Here is a 19,023-nt window from a genome sequence, read left to right on the forward strand (position 1 = left end):
GAATGACTTCAGTCCAAAACTGTTTTATTATTTAACAAGTATAAAATATATGAGAGTAATGGGCTTTAAGTTCACCGCAGCTTCTCCAACATCCAAAAGATAAATGATCACACTTAGAAGAAATTTCTGGTGTCATAAAATATCACACATTAATTTTCCAAGCATATTCTTGCCAATCTGAAGAATGCGTGATTCTTAATTTTTCTTTACAAATTTGTTTCCAATCTCCTTCTGTTATTTTATTGTCTAATACATTTTCCCATGTTATTTTAATATTATGTAAACCCATACACTTAATTATCTACTCTATTCATTTTACTAACTTTAATCAAAGCACAAAATAGGGTGAATATCATCCAAAGTTTTTACTTTAATTTCATCCTTTAAATAACTTCTTATTTGAATATATTTGTAAAATAGTATTCTAGACAATACATATTTTACCCCTATGTTCTCAAATGTCTCCATCTCATTGTCTTCATACATTTAATAAAATCTTATAAGCAATAAGAAACTCGGGAGTACACTCATTTTAATTTTTTTAAAGAGTTGAAATACTTACATGTTTTACTTGGCTGTTTAGGTATCATGTCTTCCTCGTTCACATCAGTGGCTAGAAACAGGGAAATTAGAAGATTTTAAGTGAGTTTAATGATGAAGATAATGTTTGGTTCACCACAAGTGCTTTTAATAATAAAGAATTTACGTGTTAACATTAGCTTTCATTAATGTGAATTAACAATAAACAACACATAAAAACAATGTATACATGTATATATTGTTAAATGGCCATGTATACATTTTTAATATTAGCAGTATTTAAGGATATGTCCATCATACTGTTAAGTATGTTAAGTGTCCAGGTTGCACCACAAGGTGTATTCAAGTAAATATTTCTTCGTTAATTAAAAAATTAGTACCTAAAAATGTCAATTTTGTCATCATTTACTTGACCTAATGTCATTCCAAACCTGTTTGAATTTCTTCTGTGGGACACAAAAGAAGATTAATCAATATCTTTCCTTTGGTGTTCCATAGAAAAAAAATAACAGCATACAGCATACATTGAAATGACATGAGGGCGAATAAATAATCTGCTATTCATTTAAAGGTGCAGTAAGCGATTTCTGAGAAATATCATTGATATTTGAAATCGACACCCAATCAAAACACTACTATTAAAGTGGGACATAGTTCTTTTTTTAAAGGCGACATTTATGTGATGAAAGTTTAGTCAACTAGTCGCTGATGCCATCTTTAATGTACTAATGAGCCTGAACCATTAATAAGCGCTGCTCACAAGGCTATTGCTCTAACAGCTTATTTTTATCAGTTCTTTAGGGTCATTATATTTCTCACAGATTTCTTCTCATTCTAAATCAGATACAGATAAAGTTGCCCAGAAATATTACATTTACCTAAATGGATTAGTGAGAGCGCGATTGGGTGTGAATTAATTCTCCCTGACAGCGTCTCTCTACTAATTTTGCAGCTGTGGGTTTAAGTTACTAACAAATGCTAGAACTTTTCAGTTAAAAAAAAAAATTTTTTTTTTTTATTAATAAATCACAGAACAGTGTTGACAATACATTTCTTCACAACTGAATGATTCTGAGCGTGTGCAATCTGCACGTGATGTGCTATGTGTGTGCGTTACAATGCAGCCTTCTGAAGCTAAGTGATGAGTTTGTGTAAGAACAATATTCATATTTAACATGTTACAAAGTGTTACGTTCCAAGTGTGTTTGTGTATTTTTCTTTTTCTTTTGTGTTTGTGTTTCTATTCGTTATTCCTAGGTGGTGTTCATTGGTTGCCCATAAGAGATGTGACGTCACGACGTTAAAATCAGAACTGACGTTCCACCAATCCACAGACGTTCTGCTGGTTTAAAAGGCCCAGTGACCAAGAGTGAGGAAGATCAGCGCCAGGTCTCAGCCAACTTCCCATGCCTTGAGTTGTTTATCGAAACCATGATCATGATCACGTTTACGACTGTTTATGGTTATGTTTTTGTTTTTGCTTATGCAAGGGTTCAGAGAGTAACATTCCTTTGGGGGTTTGTTAGTATTGCTGCCGATGGAATGCAGCCTGGGAAAACCCAGACAACTTCCGGCAAATTTAGATTTGCTCTGCAAGTAGTCTGGCAAAGAGCTCATTCGAGCCCATTTCTAATCCGTCAAAATCGCGGCACCAATCAGAAACGTTGAGGCGGGCTTTACACAATGACGATCGTTCTGATTGGTTTTAGGTCTATCCAATTGCGCCCAGAGGTATTTGAGTGACGTCTGTTGGTGAAGCGCACCAACTTTTAAATGCATTATTATATTCAAATTGCAAACACATGAGGACAGTCTCCATGAAAGACCCACTGGCAGATGAACGTGCTACTACATTTCTCTCCGAAACGGTAGGAAATTAAATTAGATTTAATAGAGGATTTTAACTGTGACAAGATGATTGACAGGGCAGTTTACGTGACAGGATGCACACGACAGATCCGTCCGATAAAGATGACGAAGTAGTATGTCCCAAAGCTTGCCTACTTTTTTGCTACACATTCAAAAGTAAATACCTTTTCTTCACAAAAAGAGTACATACTTTTATGGCGTAGTGTAACTTAGGCGAATTGGGACGCAGCATATGGCTTTACACGATGACGATCGCTCTGATTGGTTTTAGGTCTATCCAATTGCGCCCAGAGCCATCTGAGCGACGTCCGTTGGTGATGCCCCTTTGGAAATGAGTTATTAATGGAGCTTTGCCAGACCATAACTATAACTCAGTTACTACTGAGAATGGTCTGGTGTTAACCAGGCTAGATGGAATGCACTGTTTAGAGTTAGAACACTAGAAGTGTGTAGTGCGTGTGACCTATGCGTGCGTGTTCCATCTTTAAAGACCACGGTAGTTAGAATTGTTTTCTGTTATTTAGTTGGAGAGTGATCGCCACGCATTGAATTTTTTAATTTTTTTTATTTAGTCAGCGTAGTTTAAGGCGGCGTATACGCTGAAGATTTCAGGTTTTGTTTCTGCATTTTTCTTTTGGTAGGTAGTTTTAGAGGTTTGGGTAAAATAGTTATGGGAATTATGTTTTGATTATTTCATGTGATTTGGCGACACTTGTTTTCTTACGTTACGTTTTCCTTTTAGATTTTATAATTTTTCATGTTTTGTAACGTCATTCATACCTTTTTTCAAATTAAACGTTTTCAACGTTAACTTTGGTATTCCTGGTTGTTTCTGCTACTTGCACACATGGCAACAGTATCTCACGTAAGTGTTGCGCAATCATCCCGTTTACATCTTAAACTCGTAACACAAAGTAAAATTTGGTCCCATTGACTTCCATAGTATATATTTTTTCCTACTATGGAAGTCAATGGGACCAGAAACTGTCTGGTTACTGATATTCTTCTAAATATCTACCTTTCTGTTCAGCAGAAGAAATAAATTCTTACAGGTTTGAAACAACATGAGGGTGAGTAAATGATGACAGAATTTTCATTTTAAAGTGGAGTATCCCTTTAAATATGGATATTTTTCTTACACAAACTCATCGCTTTGCTTCAGAATACCCTTTATTAAGCACTTTTACGATGGATAGATGCACTTTTATGGACTTCAAAACTGAAACGGCCATTCGCTGCCAGTATAAAGCTTGGAAGAGCCAGGACATTTTTTTTTATAAAACTCTGATTGTATTCGTCTGAAAGAAGAATGTCAAATACACCTAGGATGAATTGAGGGTGAGTAAATCATGGGCTAATTTTCTTTTTTGGGTGAACTATATATTTAACAGTTTGACTACCAATATTTATTATCCTGTTGTGCTTTATATAGGCCATGACCAGCGACTAGTCGAAGTCAAGCTTAAGCGTCATGGCTGTGCATTGGCACACACACAGAACAGACATCTGGCAAAAATTCACTTAACTGTTTTTTTGGCCGTTGATTTCAATTTTCAACAGTATTTCTCAGAAATCGCTTGCTTAAAAAATGGCATATTGCTTAAATATTGATAATTAATACTACTAACCAGATATGATGAGATAAACCAACTCACTTAGTATTAACCGGAAGTATCAAATCATAAAAAAAACAAAAAAAGTGCAGCGCCATCTTCATGGTTTCTGTGTTAAAGTCTGAAAGAATAAGCCAAATGAAGCCACACACAATGAACAGCCACAGCAGTTTAGGGTTTCATGTTAAACATTTCTCAAACTTAGATTTAGTTCTGTGAGCTTCATAAGCAGTAGTACAAACATTACATGGATGTTAACATGCTCTGCCTCTAGAAACACATGCAGGCACAATCAAACAGTCTTAATGTATTTGTGGTTAATTTTGCATTCTATAACAGAAATTCAGTAATTAGTATATTAATATCATGCAACTCAATATTGGACAAGCACATGCTTCATTGATTATTGCACTAAACTAATCACAAACAGAACATGTGGTAAAAAGATGTAGAAATGCTGAATATGAAAACTACATTAGAACTCTACTGTCAGAAAATAATCAAATTTTTCTCACTATCAGGTTTAATACTTACACGGTTCTGATTTCAGTTTAGATAACTCATCTTCGTGTCAGTCAGCACATAGAAACAGAGAAAATAGGAGATAATATTGAGCAGATGTCAATTACACTGGAGAACTGAGAAGATATGGTGTGATTTTTCATCTTATTTCTTTCTTCATCATCATCACCATTTTTGAACTAATTTGATAGCTTTATGTGCAGTGGTTATTTGCTGAAAATATTTCACTTTGTTGCAACAATTAAATATTATTCTTCAAACTCAAACTTCTGTTGTGATTCACTATAAAAACATGTGACAACCAATGCAATTTACCATGAAAATGACTTATTTTCCTTTTTGACAGAAATGGTTTCTATCAACTATCGTGGCATTAAAAAGAAAGGTGATTCTTTTTGGCAGATTTTTTTCTTGAACAATCCCTTTAAGTATGGATGATGAACAACTCAAACTAATGACCAGATAAGAGGTGATAGATTCACTGACTCAAGACATATATCAGTGTCATTTACACAACACTCTCAATATCATTCTCTTAGTTTTCAAATACATCTGTGAGGCACTAGAGACTAGACCATCCAGATAAAATTCAAAATGGCCAAAAAAGACAGCAGGATTATGATTTTAGGCCAACTTGTGCAATCACAATCACAAGTAGCAGAACTTGTGGTAAAAAAAAAAATATATATAACTATTGACTTTGGAAAATCTTTTGTTGTATGAGTTGTTACTTACCCAATAAAGGGTTTGGAGAACAGATTATGTGGCGATAGTAAAAAACACCAGCAGCTGCAACTGCAAACACCAGCAGCAGAACAACAACTATTCCTGCTTTAGCACCTGAAGACAGACCTTCAGCATCTGGAGACAGATCTTTAGCACCTGAAGACAGACCTGGATATGTAATGATAAAGAGAGACCGTCAGTAACAAACACTCGAAACATGAGCAGGACTATATAACCTGAGAGAAGATCTGGTAAATAGATCTTTATGTTGATGATAGTTAATTAATTACATGTAAACATTAAAATCAAATCAGTGATGGATATTAAAGTTTATGTAGTCAGTATTTATCACAGATTTATTTACAGGTGTCAGTAATTTAAAACCATTCAAGCTTGTGGCCCAAGCTCAGCTGTGATAATATTCAGAACAGCATGAGGGTAATATTGTGAGCCTAAAATTCTGTAACAATGTCGAACACATTATTTATAATATTCGTTGGCTGCACTTGCAGTTTAATTCCGTTTCATCTGTGAAACAAAAATAATTCCTTCTTTTTTAACACTATGCAATGGTGAATATATTTTATAGCTATTGAGAAATAAATAAGTTTTAGTTTTATAAAAAGTAAACAATAATATTTATGAATTATTTTTTCTAAAAACCTTAAGACCACATTTTTGTTTGCTTGGTTGAATTTTTTTCAAACGCATCCACAGAATAAAACATGTTCCTCAGAGCAACAGAAGCATTACAGTCCAGTAAAATATGTTTAAATGACAGTTGATTCTTTCTGGGGGATTTTCACCTGATTTTTTGATTGATGACAAGTCTGTAATTGTGTGTAAAGGACTTGATCCCAGTGATTATTAAAATGAAATACATGTCTTGTCCCAACAACATCAAGATTTATTTCAGGTCATTTGTTGTTTAAGCACTGATCCCATTCTGACTGCCATTTATTTTGGTATATGCATTAATTGTTGGTTTTAGATCTGTTGAAGGTATAGAGCATTTTACTGGTTCTGTAGAAATACCTCTATTGAAAACAACTTATTCAAAAAATAATAAATGTGTCCTCACCAGAGACAGAAACACTGAATGTCATAAGTAAGTTCCCAGAGTTGTGGCTGATCTCTAGTTTATACAGTCCAGTGTCATTGATTCTCGTATTCTTGATGGTCAGAGATCCATTCTGATGATCCAGCTGCAGTCTGTCTCCGAATCTCTCAGTGAGATGGGGATATGAGATCTTATTTCCATTGAATTGAGCGATAATGGAACCTTCAAACCTCCACAGTATATCATTAATTCCCTGTATTTTAGTAGGATCAGGTTTTAGAGTGACAGATTCTCCCTCCGTCACTGACACTGTCACTGCATCTGCATCAACACCAAACACTCCTGCAAAACAAACAGAAACAGTTTCTCAGAGATTAAACCCATATAACACTGCTGCTGATATTAGTGAACAGATTTAACAGATCCTTTAGTCTTGTCTTATAGATAATTCATTTAGATAATTCATCTAAATGAATTATTCAAAACAATGAATTATTCAGCTGTAAATGAAGAACAGACAGTCTTCCTGCCAAACTAATGAGAGAAAACACTTATCTTATTGTTCACCTTCATCAACATGTGCTTTCAATACATTCCTGTTATCTCTCGGCAACGTCCGTTCATCACGCGCAATAGGCAGCGCCAGCCTGGATTCGTCCAGAAGACTCAGCAACCCCTGCTGCTCTCTCTAGCAATTTCTCCTTCTCCCACTCCCCTCGCCAGTCTGGGAGAGGTGGGGGTACAGGGCTTCTCGTTTCTAACAATTGCAAATACTCCGCGCTCTCTTCTCTATGCAACAACAACTCATTTGAATATCATGCTATTACACTTACAACTCCCATTAAGATCCATTTTGTAGTCATTTATCGCCCCCCAGGTCAGCTGGGTAACTTTGTAGATGAGCTGGATGTGCTGCTGTCCACTTTCCCTGAGGACGGCACCCCACTTCTAGTCTTCGGTGACTTCAACATTCATCTCGAAAAGCCACATGCAACAGACTTCACCTCTCTCCTAGCCTCTTTCGATCTCAAACGACTCATCACCGCAGGTACTCACAAATCAGGCAACCAACTGGACCTGGTTTACACACGCAACTGCACCACAGACAACATCTTGGTGAGACCTCTCCACGTTTCAGATAATTTCCTCATTACTTTCAGTCTACAACTCTCTACCCCTGCACCACCACCCCCACCACCAGTCACTTTCAGACGAAACCTGCGCTCACTTTCCCCCTCCCATCTTGCCTCTGCCGTGTCATCCTCTCTTCCCCCACCCTCACAATTCTCATCTCTGGATGTGAATACCGCAACGGACACCTTATGCTCCACTCTAATCTCTTCTCTAGACATTATCTGCCCTCTCTCCTCCAGGCCAGCACGCGCTACTCCCTCTAACCCCTGGTTATCTGAGGTTCTTCGGGAACACCGGACCGAACTCAGGGCAGCAGAGAGGAAATGGCACAAATCAAAAGACGCATCTGACCTGAGTATGTATCAATCTCTCCTCTCTTCCTTTTCTGTTGATGTTCATGCTGCAAAATCTTCAAATTCCACAACAAGATCAACAGCTCCTCCAACACACGATTACTCTTCAAGACATTCAACTCTCTCCTCTGTCCACCTCCACCACCACCCGCCTCCTCCTTAACTGCCGACGATTTTGCGAACTTCTTCACCAACAAAACAACAGCTATCAGCAGTCAGTTCTCAGCTCCACACACACAGGAACCCAGACCGACCCATTCCATAGCCAATATCCCTCTGTCCTCCTTTTCTTCGCTAACCGAGGAAGAAGTATCTACACTTCTCCTCTCCAGTCACCCTACCACCTGCCCTCTTGACCCCATCCCCTCACACCTTCTACAAGCCATCTCTCCCACACTTCTACCATCACTCACACACATCGTCAACTCATCCCTCCATACTGGCACCTTCCCTACAGCATTCAAGCAGGCTCGGGTTACTCCACTGCTCAAAAAAACAACGCTAAACACATCATTTGTAGAGAATTACAGACCTATCTCTCTCCTACCATTCATTGCGAAGACACTTGAAAGAGCTGTCTTCAACCAACTAACATCCTTCTTGTCTCTAAACAACCAGCTGGATGTCAACCAATCTGGCTTCAAGAAAGGGCATTCAACTGAGACTGCATTACTGTCAGTCACAGAAGCCCTACGGATCGCAAAAGCTGCTTCCAAATCTTCAGTCCTCATTCTCCTGGATCTGTCTGCTGCCTTCGACACTGTGAATCATCAGATCCTTCTGTCCACCCTCTCATCACTGGGCATCACAGGAACTTCACTCCACTGGTTTGAGTCCTATCTCACAGGTAGGTCCTTCAAGGTCGCATGGAGAGGTGAGGTATCCAGAGCACATCAGCTGACCACAGGTGTTCCCCAGGGTTCAGTTCTTGGTCCCCTCCTCTTCTCCATCTACACCACATCACTGGGACACATCATACAGGCACACGGTTTTTCCTACCACTGCTATGCTGATGACACGCAGCTCTTCCTCTCATTTCAACCAGATGATCCCACAGTAGCTGCACGGGTCTCAAGCTGTCTGGCGGACATCTCCACATGGATGAAGGAACATCACCTGCAGCTCAACCTGGCAAAGACTGAGCTTCTCGTCCTCCCTGCCAATCCGTCTCTACAGCACGACTTCACCATCCAGCTAGAGTCATCATTAATCACCCCATCAAGATCGGTCAGAAATCTTGGAGTAACGTTTGATGACCAGCTGACCTTCACTGATCACATTTCAAAGACAGCTCGATCATGCAGGTTTGCACTGCACAACATCAGGAAGATCAGGCCTTTCCTAATGCTGGGTACACACCAAAAGATTTTTTACATCTTATAAGATTTTCAAAATGTGACAGACCACAAACATGAGGACAAAAAATCCTAGATTTAAGCGTTTTGCTCCTATAGTGTGTGGTGTGCCATGATGTGACAAAGACAGCACACCACACACAAACAGATTTTCAACCAGAGTCTCGACTATGAACACAGGAAATCTCGCAAAATATCGTGAGACTTCAGAATAAGCATGACGGACGATATGCAGGAAGAAATTGCGATAGTGTTTGGAATGATTTTCACAGAAAATTCACGTGAAAAAACCATTGTACCTACCATTATATATAACCTTTTATACGGAAATATATTCATTCTTTATTGTCTTTATTTATTCTTTATTGGATTTATTGTCTCTTTAGAAAAAGTTATTTAATCCCTCTAGTCTATAGAACCTCACTGAACCCTTAACACTCAGCTTCTTTTTTTTTTCTTTTTTTTTTTATTGATTTTAAGAATTATACAATTACAGTCAGGGGGGTACAAAGAGTAAAGCCGATAAACAAACATAAAAATACATATACATAAACAGTGACAAACTTAAAAGTTAAACAAAAATTTGAAAATGTTTACAGATTGTAAACATTGTATTTGTTTATTGTAAAATTGTAAAATTTCTGCTCTTAAAATGAAAAACAAAGGCTTGTTTCCTCGAATTTTACACTTATGAATACTAAATCTTAACATTAAGCTTCCTGCAAGTGTGTGTGTGTGTGTGTGTGTGTGTCTGTGTGTGTGTGTGTGTGTGTGTGTGTGTGTGTGTGTGTGTGTGTGTGTGTGTGTGAGAGAGAATGACCGTGTCTTCCATCATCTCGCTTTCTGATTGGATATTGTTTCGTTTCACGTGATAATCTCCAGAGCGTGCGCGTGTTTGTCCTCGGAGTTCCCCCCACACATCAGGATTTCTGATCGTAAATATTAAACATGTTTAATATTTACGATTCGCGATCGGAGCGGCTCCGACGTTCTTCCGAGCAGGTTCGGACACTCTTAACACACCTCACACCAAGGGAAAATCTGATAAAATAATCTGTTAAACCATCAAGATAATCGGGACATAGCTAGGATTGTCGGAAGGGGAGAAATCGGCCCAAAATCAGCCCGATTATCTTTTGGTGTGTACCCAGCATAACTGAGCATGCAACGCAACTTATCGTCCAGGCCCTGGTCATCTCTAGGCTCGACTACTGCAATGCTCTTCTGGCTGGACTTCCAGCATGTGCAACCAAACCCCTACAGATGATCCAGAATGCTGCAGCTCGTCTTGTCTTCAACGAGCCCAAGAGGGCCCACGTCACTCCTCTGTTCATCTCTCTGCACTGGCTACCTCTCGCTGCTCGCATCAAGTTCAAGGCACTGACGCTTGCTTACAGATCTATCACAGGCTCAGCTCCCTCCTACTTTCACTCACTCCTACGAGTCTACATCCCTACCAGACACCTACGATCGGTCAACGAGCGACGTCTCGTGGTTCCATCACAGAAAGCCACAAAATCACTTTCCAGAACATTCTCATTCACAGTTCCATGCTGGTGGAACGCTCTCCCCACCCTCATCCGGAATGCAGAATCCCTGACAACATTCAAAAGACAGCTGAAAACCCATCTCTTCCGTGAGCACTTAACCTTATAAAAAAAATAATAAAAAAAAAATAATAAAAAAAAAAATAATAAAAAAAACCTTTCCCTTTGAAACATCACTTATCAGGCTTATGCTACTCTGAATAATACCTGAACTTCGTATTTTGAGCACTTCTTGCGTTGTTGTTGTTTTTGCCTCTTTATGATGACTCGCTGAATTTTTGTCCTAATTTGTAAGTCGCTTTGGATAAAGGCGTCTGCTAAATGACTAAATGTAAATGTAAATGTAAAACACTCTTCATCTACAATCTACAGATGTGCTACATTCATTCATTCATTCATTCATTCAGCTTTTATACAAAGCTAATTAAAATGATAAATTAAATACATTTAGCTGAGTGAATATCTGTAACTCTTTACTGCCCAAATACAACAGCAATACCTTTAATATTAGTAGCATATCTGCAAAAATCAGAGTCTGATTGGAGAAACTAGTTAGTGCAAAACAAATCACAATATTTTATATTGGGTTACACTGTAAAAAGGACATTGAAGAATCTTATAATATTAACATAAGCATGTTTGATGATGATAAACTGATAATTTATCATTTTAAAATGTATCACTGTTTGTACAAGTTTCTTTTTCAATAGTGAAGCAGACATGAATATTTGACATACAAAACACGTGACACTCAACAAGTTAAAAATATATAAAAAAAGCTATAACAAAATAGACCAACAACACATACTGCTAAAAGATAACTAAAAAATAAGTTCAGCAGCACAGATAAAACCAACCAGTAAAAACTACACCACAGCACAATCTATTCATGCTGCATTGCATGCTGGGTACCTTCACATATACACTGTAGAAATAAGAGTACGATACTGTTTACAGTCATTCGTGTTACCCAGAGTAAAACTAAGCTTTTTATAGAACAATTGTGAAAATTATTTGTAAACGTTATATATGATTACTTTGCAGTAATGCAATTGTTAACATAATCGTGAAAACTAATGTATATCCTGGGACCCAGAAATAGACTTTTGTCTACTGTAGTGGACATCATATTTTAGTGAATTTCTCTGACAGGATACATGTCACATCCTGGGTGTCCTGTAAAGAGCAGATTCAGGACTTTTCAGAGGTACCAAATATTTGGAGGTTTCACCATGAAAACAATTTTTACTTGGTCTTTAAAAATGCCTGACATTAATTTAGTGATCAAATCTAGCACTCTTATGGAAATATGATAATATATTGTACTTATAATTTAAATCGGACTAATTTTCAAATCGTATTTAAACCAACATCTCAGGAAAATGTTATGGGCTTTCAAATAAAAAAAAATGTAACAGGATCTTGATTTCATACGTGTCCACTGTTGCTACATATTACTCTAATTATTATGTATTACTTCTTTTTACATTAGCCTAAATGTTGCTCCAAGAACACATTAATGTGCAGATTAGATACAGTGTATAGATGCATTGCATTGAATGAGAATATTAATTCATGGCCATTTTACACACATATTGCTTATAGTAAAATGGTGTTTCAATTAATTCGGTTATATATTTCATAACATAGTTGAGAATCATCTTTATACAAATTTTAGTTAAAATAAATTCTGAAACCCCAAAATGTATGAGTAGGGGGAGGCTGCAGACCTGGAGCCGGTAGATCTACGCCCCAAGCAGTTTTACGCCCCTGCTGTTCCTGATGCGTCCAGTAGGGGGAGGCTGTACAGCGACACGAATTGAGGTATATTAAATAATCCGCTGAAGTTATTGTTTTTTAGCAATGATGCAACATTTATTATTTATAAACGATTAACTTGATAGAGCTAGGTAGATATCAATTCATTTTTATATATCAATGGATGGGTCTATAATTTATTTCGAGAGACAAAAAGTTCTGGACGGTCAGGTTGATGTTCTGTCTGGCTTAAATTTATAAGTTTAGCTGCCCCTAGTCTTCTCTACTCACTTTCAAAGTTAATTTTCTTTTGAATTTTCTTTTGTTGCCTGTCTTGATCTTGCCTCTTCTGGTAAGACCCTTTACTCCTTTCTGGTTTGAGTTGTTTCTTATAAAATGAGATGATCTAACTAGTATATCTAAATTTTCTTAAAATAGCTTACTGATCTGGATTAAAATGTAGGCTGTGTGCACTTAATGTGGGATTTATCATACTCTGTATTTGCCAAGTAACTTGCATGATGCATCCCATAAAGGTGTGTGTTTGCTTTAGCTACTTAAGGAAATTAAAATCTCTCTCTCTCTCTATCTCGAAACTTGTATAAACTATAAACAACCATCTCTTTTTTTAACTGCATTCCAAACCAATTCATGGGTTTCATCAGGTCCCTTTCCACAGGTGTCTAAAATCAAGCACCTAGATTATGAATGCAGACTGCATTGTGCTTGATTAATACACCTGTGGAAAGGGACCTGATGAAATCCATGAATAGCTTCTCTAGTAAATAAATGACTTACAGAGAGAGACATAAGGACATGTTTTTAATGTCATTTTCAATTTTATAGTTTATCTCAGTTGCTTTGGTGCATTTCTCAGATCACACCTGAAATCACATCATCTTTCACTTGTGCACATCATAAAAGCAATTTCTCATTTTATACAAATTGCAAATGCTTCGGTACATTCATGCAATTGATAATGTACAACTGTCTGCTGTTTCCTACATTATCAACTCTTTATGTCATGTTGATCAAAATATAGGCCTATTATACTAGTTCCTTGCATAAGTCATTAAATGCAAAATGGCTGACTAGTTGTCATAAACTGTTAAGCATGTTTTCAATACATTTCTATTACACTTTATTTTGTAAATGCGTCCTGAATTGATCAATTGCGGAGGTGTATTTAGAATTTCACTAATGAAGGAAATAATGAATTGATATAATGAATAATGATGAAATGTACCAAAGCAACTGTGATAAAAAATTAAGGATTCAGGAATTTTATACAAAATTTAACAGTGAGTCCTGCTGCTTGTGAATTTGACAAGATCAAATTCACCATGGATGTCCTTTTTACATTTTTTTATGTTTAATTTTTTTGTTTTTGTATCGGTGAGCAGAAGAACTTTGACAGGAGGATAGAAAAACAGTTAAAGAAGAGTGGCAAGCCATAGGGGAGCTGTATGTAGCTGTTTTGCTGTTTTGTAGCTGTATGATGACTAAGTGAATAGTACAGCAGATATTTAATCGAGAATCCATATGATTACACAGTGCTGTCTAATGGGCTAAATATGGTTAAAATCTAATTGTAACTTTATATAAATTCACAACAACATATTTCACTCAGTCTCCTGTATAAAAACATACAGTGAATATTCTATTATTAATTATTATTATTATTATTATTTATTCAATATTAATATATTCAATATTCAATGAACTATTCTACAGTAGGTCATATATAACTATTCTACAGTAGGTCATGTATCATTACTTGTCATCTGATCCAACTATGTGTGTTATTTTTTAATTCATAAAAACAAATAGTCTTCTGTATAGGCTGAGTGAAGCCCAACCTAATATCTACAGATATTTTAATCCATAGTGCAGATTTATACTAAAACGTTTATATTTAAATTAACAAAAAACACAATTTCGGGCAAAATCTATGAACGGGACGATTATTAATGTCTGTGTAAGTTTTGAGCGTCGATTTAATGGTGTTATTTCGCAGTATATCCCCCTACTGGACGCATCAGGAACAGGTAAAATCTTTCCGTGGCAGGGGCAGCTGCCACCGGCGCCTGTCACTCAACCTGCCACCGCTATATGCGCCTGTCACTCGACCTGCCACCGCTATATGTGCCTGTCACTCGACCTGCCACCGCTATATGCGCCTGTCACTCGACCTGTCACGGGTATACTCGACAGTCACTCAACCTGCCATCGCTATATGCGCCTGTCACTCGACCTGCCACCGCTATATGCGCCTGTCACTCGACCTGTCACGGGTATACTCGACTGTCCCGCGACCTGTCACTGGTATACTCGCCTGTCCCGCGAACTGTCACGGGTATATGCGGCTGTCCCGCGACCTGTCACGGGTATATGCGGCTGTCCCGCGATCTGTCACGGCTATAGGCCTACTCGTCTGTCACTCGACCCGTCACGGCCAGGGGCGGCGCCAGAGATTTTTTAACGCATGTGCTGGGGGTGCTAGATCATTGACAGGGGAGCTGTAGCCTATATAAATGAGCAAAACTTGCCCACTAAATATTTAATATTCAATTATTTTAATGACCACAAACAAAGTTTTAATTGTATTAAATTGAACAAGCGCAACATTCTGCATTCAATCAAATATAAAATATGTATTAATAATAATAATAATGTTATTTCAACATAATATCTCGTTATTCCGACATAATATGTGTGCGTGCAACAAGCGAGATTTTTATTAATAAACTAGTGCTGCAAATATGAAGTTGACGATCGCCATATTCGTAGTGAACGCGCCAATTAGGCCTAGAGAGAAATGCACATAATGGATTACATAATCATAGAGGATCGAGCCTTCTTTTCCTTTTGAATTATTTCGTTTAAAGACATTTCAAGCTTTGTGTATTTGATGTATTTCTCATGTCTGTGTGAGGCATACACTGAGTTTCGTTAAGTTAGGATGAGATGCGCTCCAGTTAACGTGCAATGCAAGTGACCGCGCGGGCGCCTCCATGATAATAGTGTCCGTTATATTTGCTTCTATTACTTATTAAATCCAGGCACGGTTGATGAAAAATTGATTAAAATTAAGATACAATTTATACAAAACGAAATTCACTTTAAAGAAAGGCTTTCTACAAAACAAAATTTAATGAAGTCAAAATCATGTCTGACCCGTTCCATGTCTCTCGATATATTGCGCATATCTTACTCGTGCTGTTCACTTTTCTTAAATCAACATAAATGAAAAAAAAAAAAAATAATACTATAATAGTTGAACAAATATGAAACTAAATCCGCTTATTTAATGGCTACAACAGTATATATAGACTCTCTATTTGTACAAATTGCTGTACATTCATTTAGCCTAATTCTGAATTTTGCACGTCAAGTTGAAAGACATTTGTTCAAATCAAGTTCATGGATAATTGTGCGTGCATTTATTAATCATTATGATACTAAAATCATAACAGTAGGCTATGCTATGTACAAAAATCAGATATGAACGCAACGTTTAATTACACGTTAAGCATTTTCCTCCCATAGAAAACCATTATAAGAACGCTTAATGTGGCTTAATGCAGATTAGAATGTCCCCATTATGTCGAAATAACGATTTATTATGTCAAAATAAGACTTAAATGTCGAAATAACGAGATATTATTTCTTAAAAATGCGGTTCAGGGCTTCCATAGAATACAGCCAAAATATAATTGCTTCCAGAAATTATTTTTGGGGGTGCTATCGGGGTGCTTTGGTCTTTCTTGGGGGTGCTGAAGCACCTGCTAGCCTACCACCCACGGTCACGGGTATGCGGCTGTCCCGCGACCCGTCACCTACTCCTGTCACTCGACCTGTCACAACTTTACTCACCTGTCACGGCTATATTCGCCTGTCACTCGACCTGTCACATATACGCGCCTGTCCCGCGACCCGCCATCACGGCTATGGTCCCGCGAGTCCGCGACCCGTCACGGCTATGCGCGCCTAGTCACTCACGGTTAAATAAAGATGTCTTGGGCTAGTTGTAATTCTACATGTAGCCTACACAATATAGTAGTAGGCTAGGCTTAGCCTAATAATAATTATAATAATACCAATAATAATATTGATAATGATGATAATAATAATAATAAATAATAATAAATCATATAGGCTATATCAAGCCAACCTCGCATGCTATCTTAAGGTAAACTTGCACTAGCTACTGTTGGACTGAGACGTAAGTCACGGCCAAGCTATTGTAGCCTATTTTGTTATTCAAAGGATATTCAAAAGATTTCAAGTCAGAAAGATTTCAAAATCACATCGATTTCGTAACTGCGCCACCTATTGGTCGAAAGTGATAGCCTACCATTTACCATCTTATAAGTTAGGCTACTGTATGATTTTTCAGCCATTTGCCCAAAATCCTCTAATTGCTGGTTGCAGTTGGTCTGTTGGCATGTCTTCTCGTCTGCTTTTCAAATCTTGCCTAAACAGTGTTACATTTTAATGACAAAAAAAAAAAAAAAAAAAAAAAAAACATTCAGAATCGGGATGCGGTTTCCAGGTCAACTTTGTTTTTTTAACAGTAACTTTGGGTCACGTGACACACACAAACAGTGGTTCGACTTCGAGTGAGAGGCGCATTTAACGCTCATGGGACGCAAGGCAGATGCATACAGCTGTGACGGGTCAAGTGGTAAGCGCTTATAGCCGTGACGGGTCGCGGGACAGCCGCGTATAGCTGTGACGGGTCGCTGGACAGGCGAGTATAGCCGTGACGGGTCGCGGGACAGCCGCGTATAGCTGTGACGGGTCGCTGGACAGGCTAGTATAGCTGTGACGGGTCGCTGGACAGGCGAGTATAGCCGTGACGGGTCGCGGGACAGCCGCGTATAGCTGTGACGGGTCGCTGGACAGGCTAGTATAGCTGTGACGGGTCGCTGGACAGGCTAGTATAGCTGTGACGGGTCGCTGGACAGGCTAGTATAGCTGTGACGGGTCGCTGGACAGGCGAGTATAGCCGTGACGGGTCGCGGGACAGCCGCGTATAGCCGTGACGGGTCGTGGGACAGCCGCGTATAGCCGTGACAGGTCGAGTGACAGGCGCATATAGCGGTGGCAGGTCGAGTGACAGGCGCATATAGCGGTGGCAGGTTGAGTGACAGGCGCATATAGCGGTGGCAGGTTGAGTGACAGGCGTCGGTGGCAGCTGCCCCTGCCACGTCTGCAGCCTCCCCATATAGAAATTTATTGGTGATGAAAAAAAAAAATGAAAAAAAAAATCCCATTGGTTTTGCCTATACATAGGCTATAATTTCATGTCACTTTATTTTAGTCCTGGGATATTTATTTATTTTTTTAAACCATTTGTTTCTTATGCTCTAAACAATGTGATGAGATGAAAAAAAAAAAACGATTTTTCTTTTTCTTTTTTTTCTGGGTCTCAGGAGGGTATGACAGGTCAGATACACAAAAACTATCCATGAATGCTTGATTTGTTGTTGCTTGCCACACTCCTTATAGTTCACATGCCAAACTATAAATAACTTTATAATTCCGCCACTGAAACACTCAAATACTTCTGCTGTGTCAAAGTAAAAACTGAAATTAACATAAGTCACACTTACCGCACAGTAGTAATAAAAACAAAACGGGATTTAAAGTGCTCTTCATACTGTTGTAGATTCCAGATCCAAAATCTGATTTCGATGGAAATTAATACATAATCCACGTTGTGTTATCACCCACCAGACTGACAGCGACGACTGTTAACAAAACCCACTAAACCGAGAGATTTTAAAACCGAATGTGACTTTCTATTGAATCAACTGATGATTTGCAACGAAAGAAAAACCGTAAGTTATCACTTTCACAGACACTGGAGTCTTCTTCTTCTTCTTCTAATGGAGTTTTATGGCGGTTGGCAAAGCAACTTTTTGTGCATTACCGCCACCAACTGGACTGGAGTGTGAAGCACTAATAAGCGTGTAGATAATGTTCTTTGGGGTATCTCTCTCATTTTTGATTTTCATTTGAATTTCATTTGAATACGTCAATTATTGGCATTGGAAATATCCACGGTGGTATACTGGCTATTATAACGTTTGGGCTAACATCACAATCTGCAATATCAGCTTCTTGTGCTTCCCTGTGAACACTCCATCCCAAGATTTTAATGTTTTTGTTCCCATGTTCCCAGCATTCTTCTATCACTCCCTTTACTGGATGACTCTCTTTATGACCTTTTATATTAACCCAATAATTCAGTCTTATTTTATCTCAATCTTATTTTTAAAGATACAATGGGAGATGTTCTGAACGCACTACAGCATTAAAGCTTGATTTTGTATTTCTTCAATCTTTTTAAGTTTCGATTGCAAATCCGTAAATTATACTTCCATAATCCAAACTTGATCTGATTAATATACTATATATTCTTTTCAACGATAATCTACAAGCTCCCCATTCAACCCCTGATAAACATCTTAAAATATTTACTCCTATTTTACATTTATTGATCAGTTTTTTAGTATAGCAAATGTCACCCTAGGTTCC

The 19,023-nt window shown here is 37.9% G+C and overlaps 1 protein-coding gene across 2 annotated transcripts in view; it reads right to left on the minus strand.

Moving 5' to 3' along the window:
• Positions 1–18,740, minus strand: part of LOC309475967 (uncharacterized protein) — a 136,940-nt gene extending 118,200 nt beyond the window's left edge. Inside the window, exons 1-5 of one of the 2 annotated variants that reach the window (XM_082138995.1) lie at positions 18,096–18,740; positions 6,352–6,672; positions 5,280–5,438; positions 4,557–4,586; positions 563–613 (exon numbers count right to left, since the gene is read on the minus strand). In XM_082138995.1, the coding sequence (XP_081995121.1) occupies positions 563–613; positions 4,557–4,586; positions 5,280–5,438; positions 6,352–6,672; positions 18,096–18,141 (607 nt within the window). In that variant the 5' untranslated portion in view covers positions 18,142–18,740. The remainder of the gene's footprint in view (positions 1–562; positions 614–4,556; positions 4,587–5,279; positions 5,439–6,351; positions 6,673–18,095) is intronic. The other variant, XM_082138996.1, reaches the window with a different exon arrangement.
• Between the last annotated feature and the right edge of the window lie 283 nt (positions 18,741–19,023).

The sequence above is a fragment of the Leuciscus leuciscus genome, assembly GCF_965113295.1.
Source record: "Leuciscus leuciscus genome assembly, chromosome: 15".
In the NCBI taxonomy this organism is placed as follows: domain Eukaryota; kingdom Metazoa; phylum Chordata; class Actinopteri; order Cypriniformes; family Leuciscidae; genus Leuciscus; species Leuciscus leuciscus.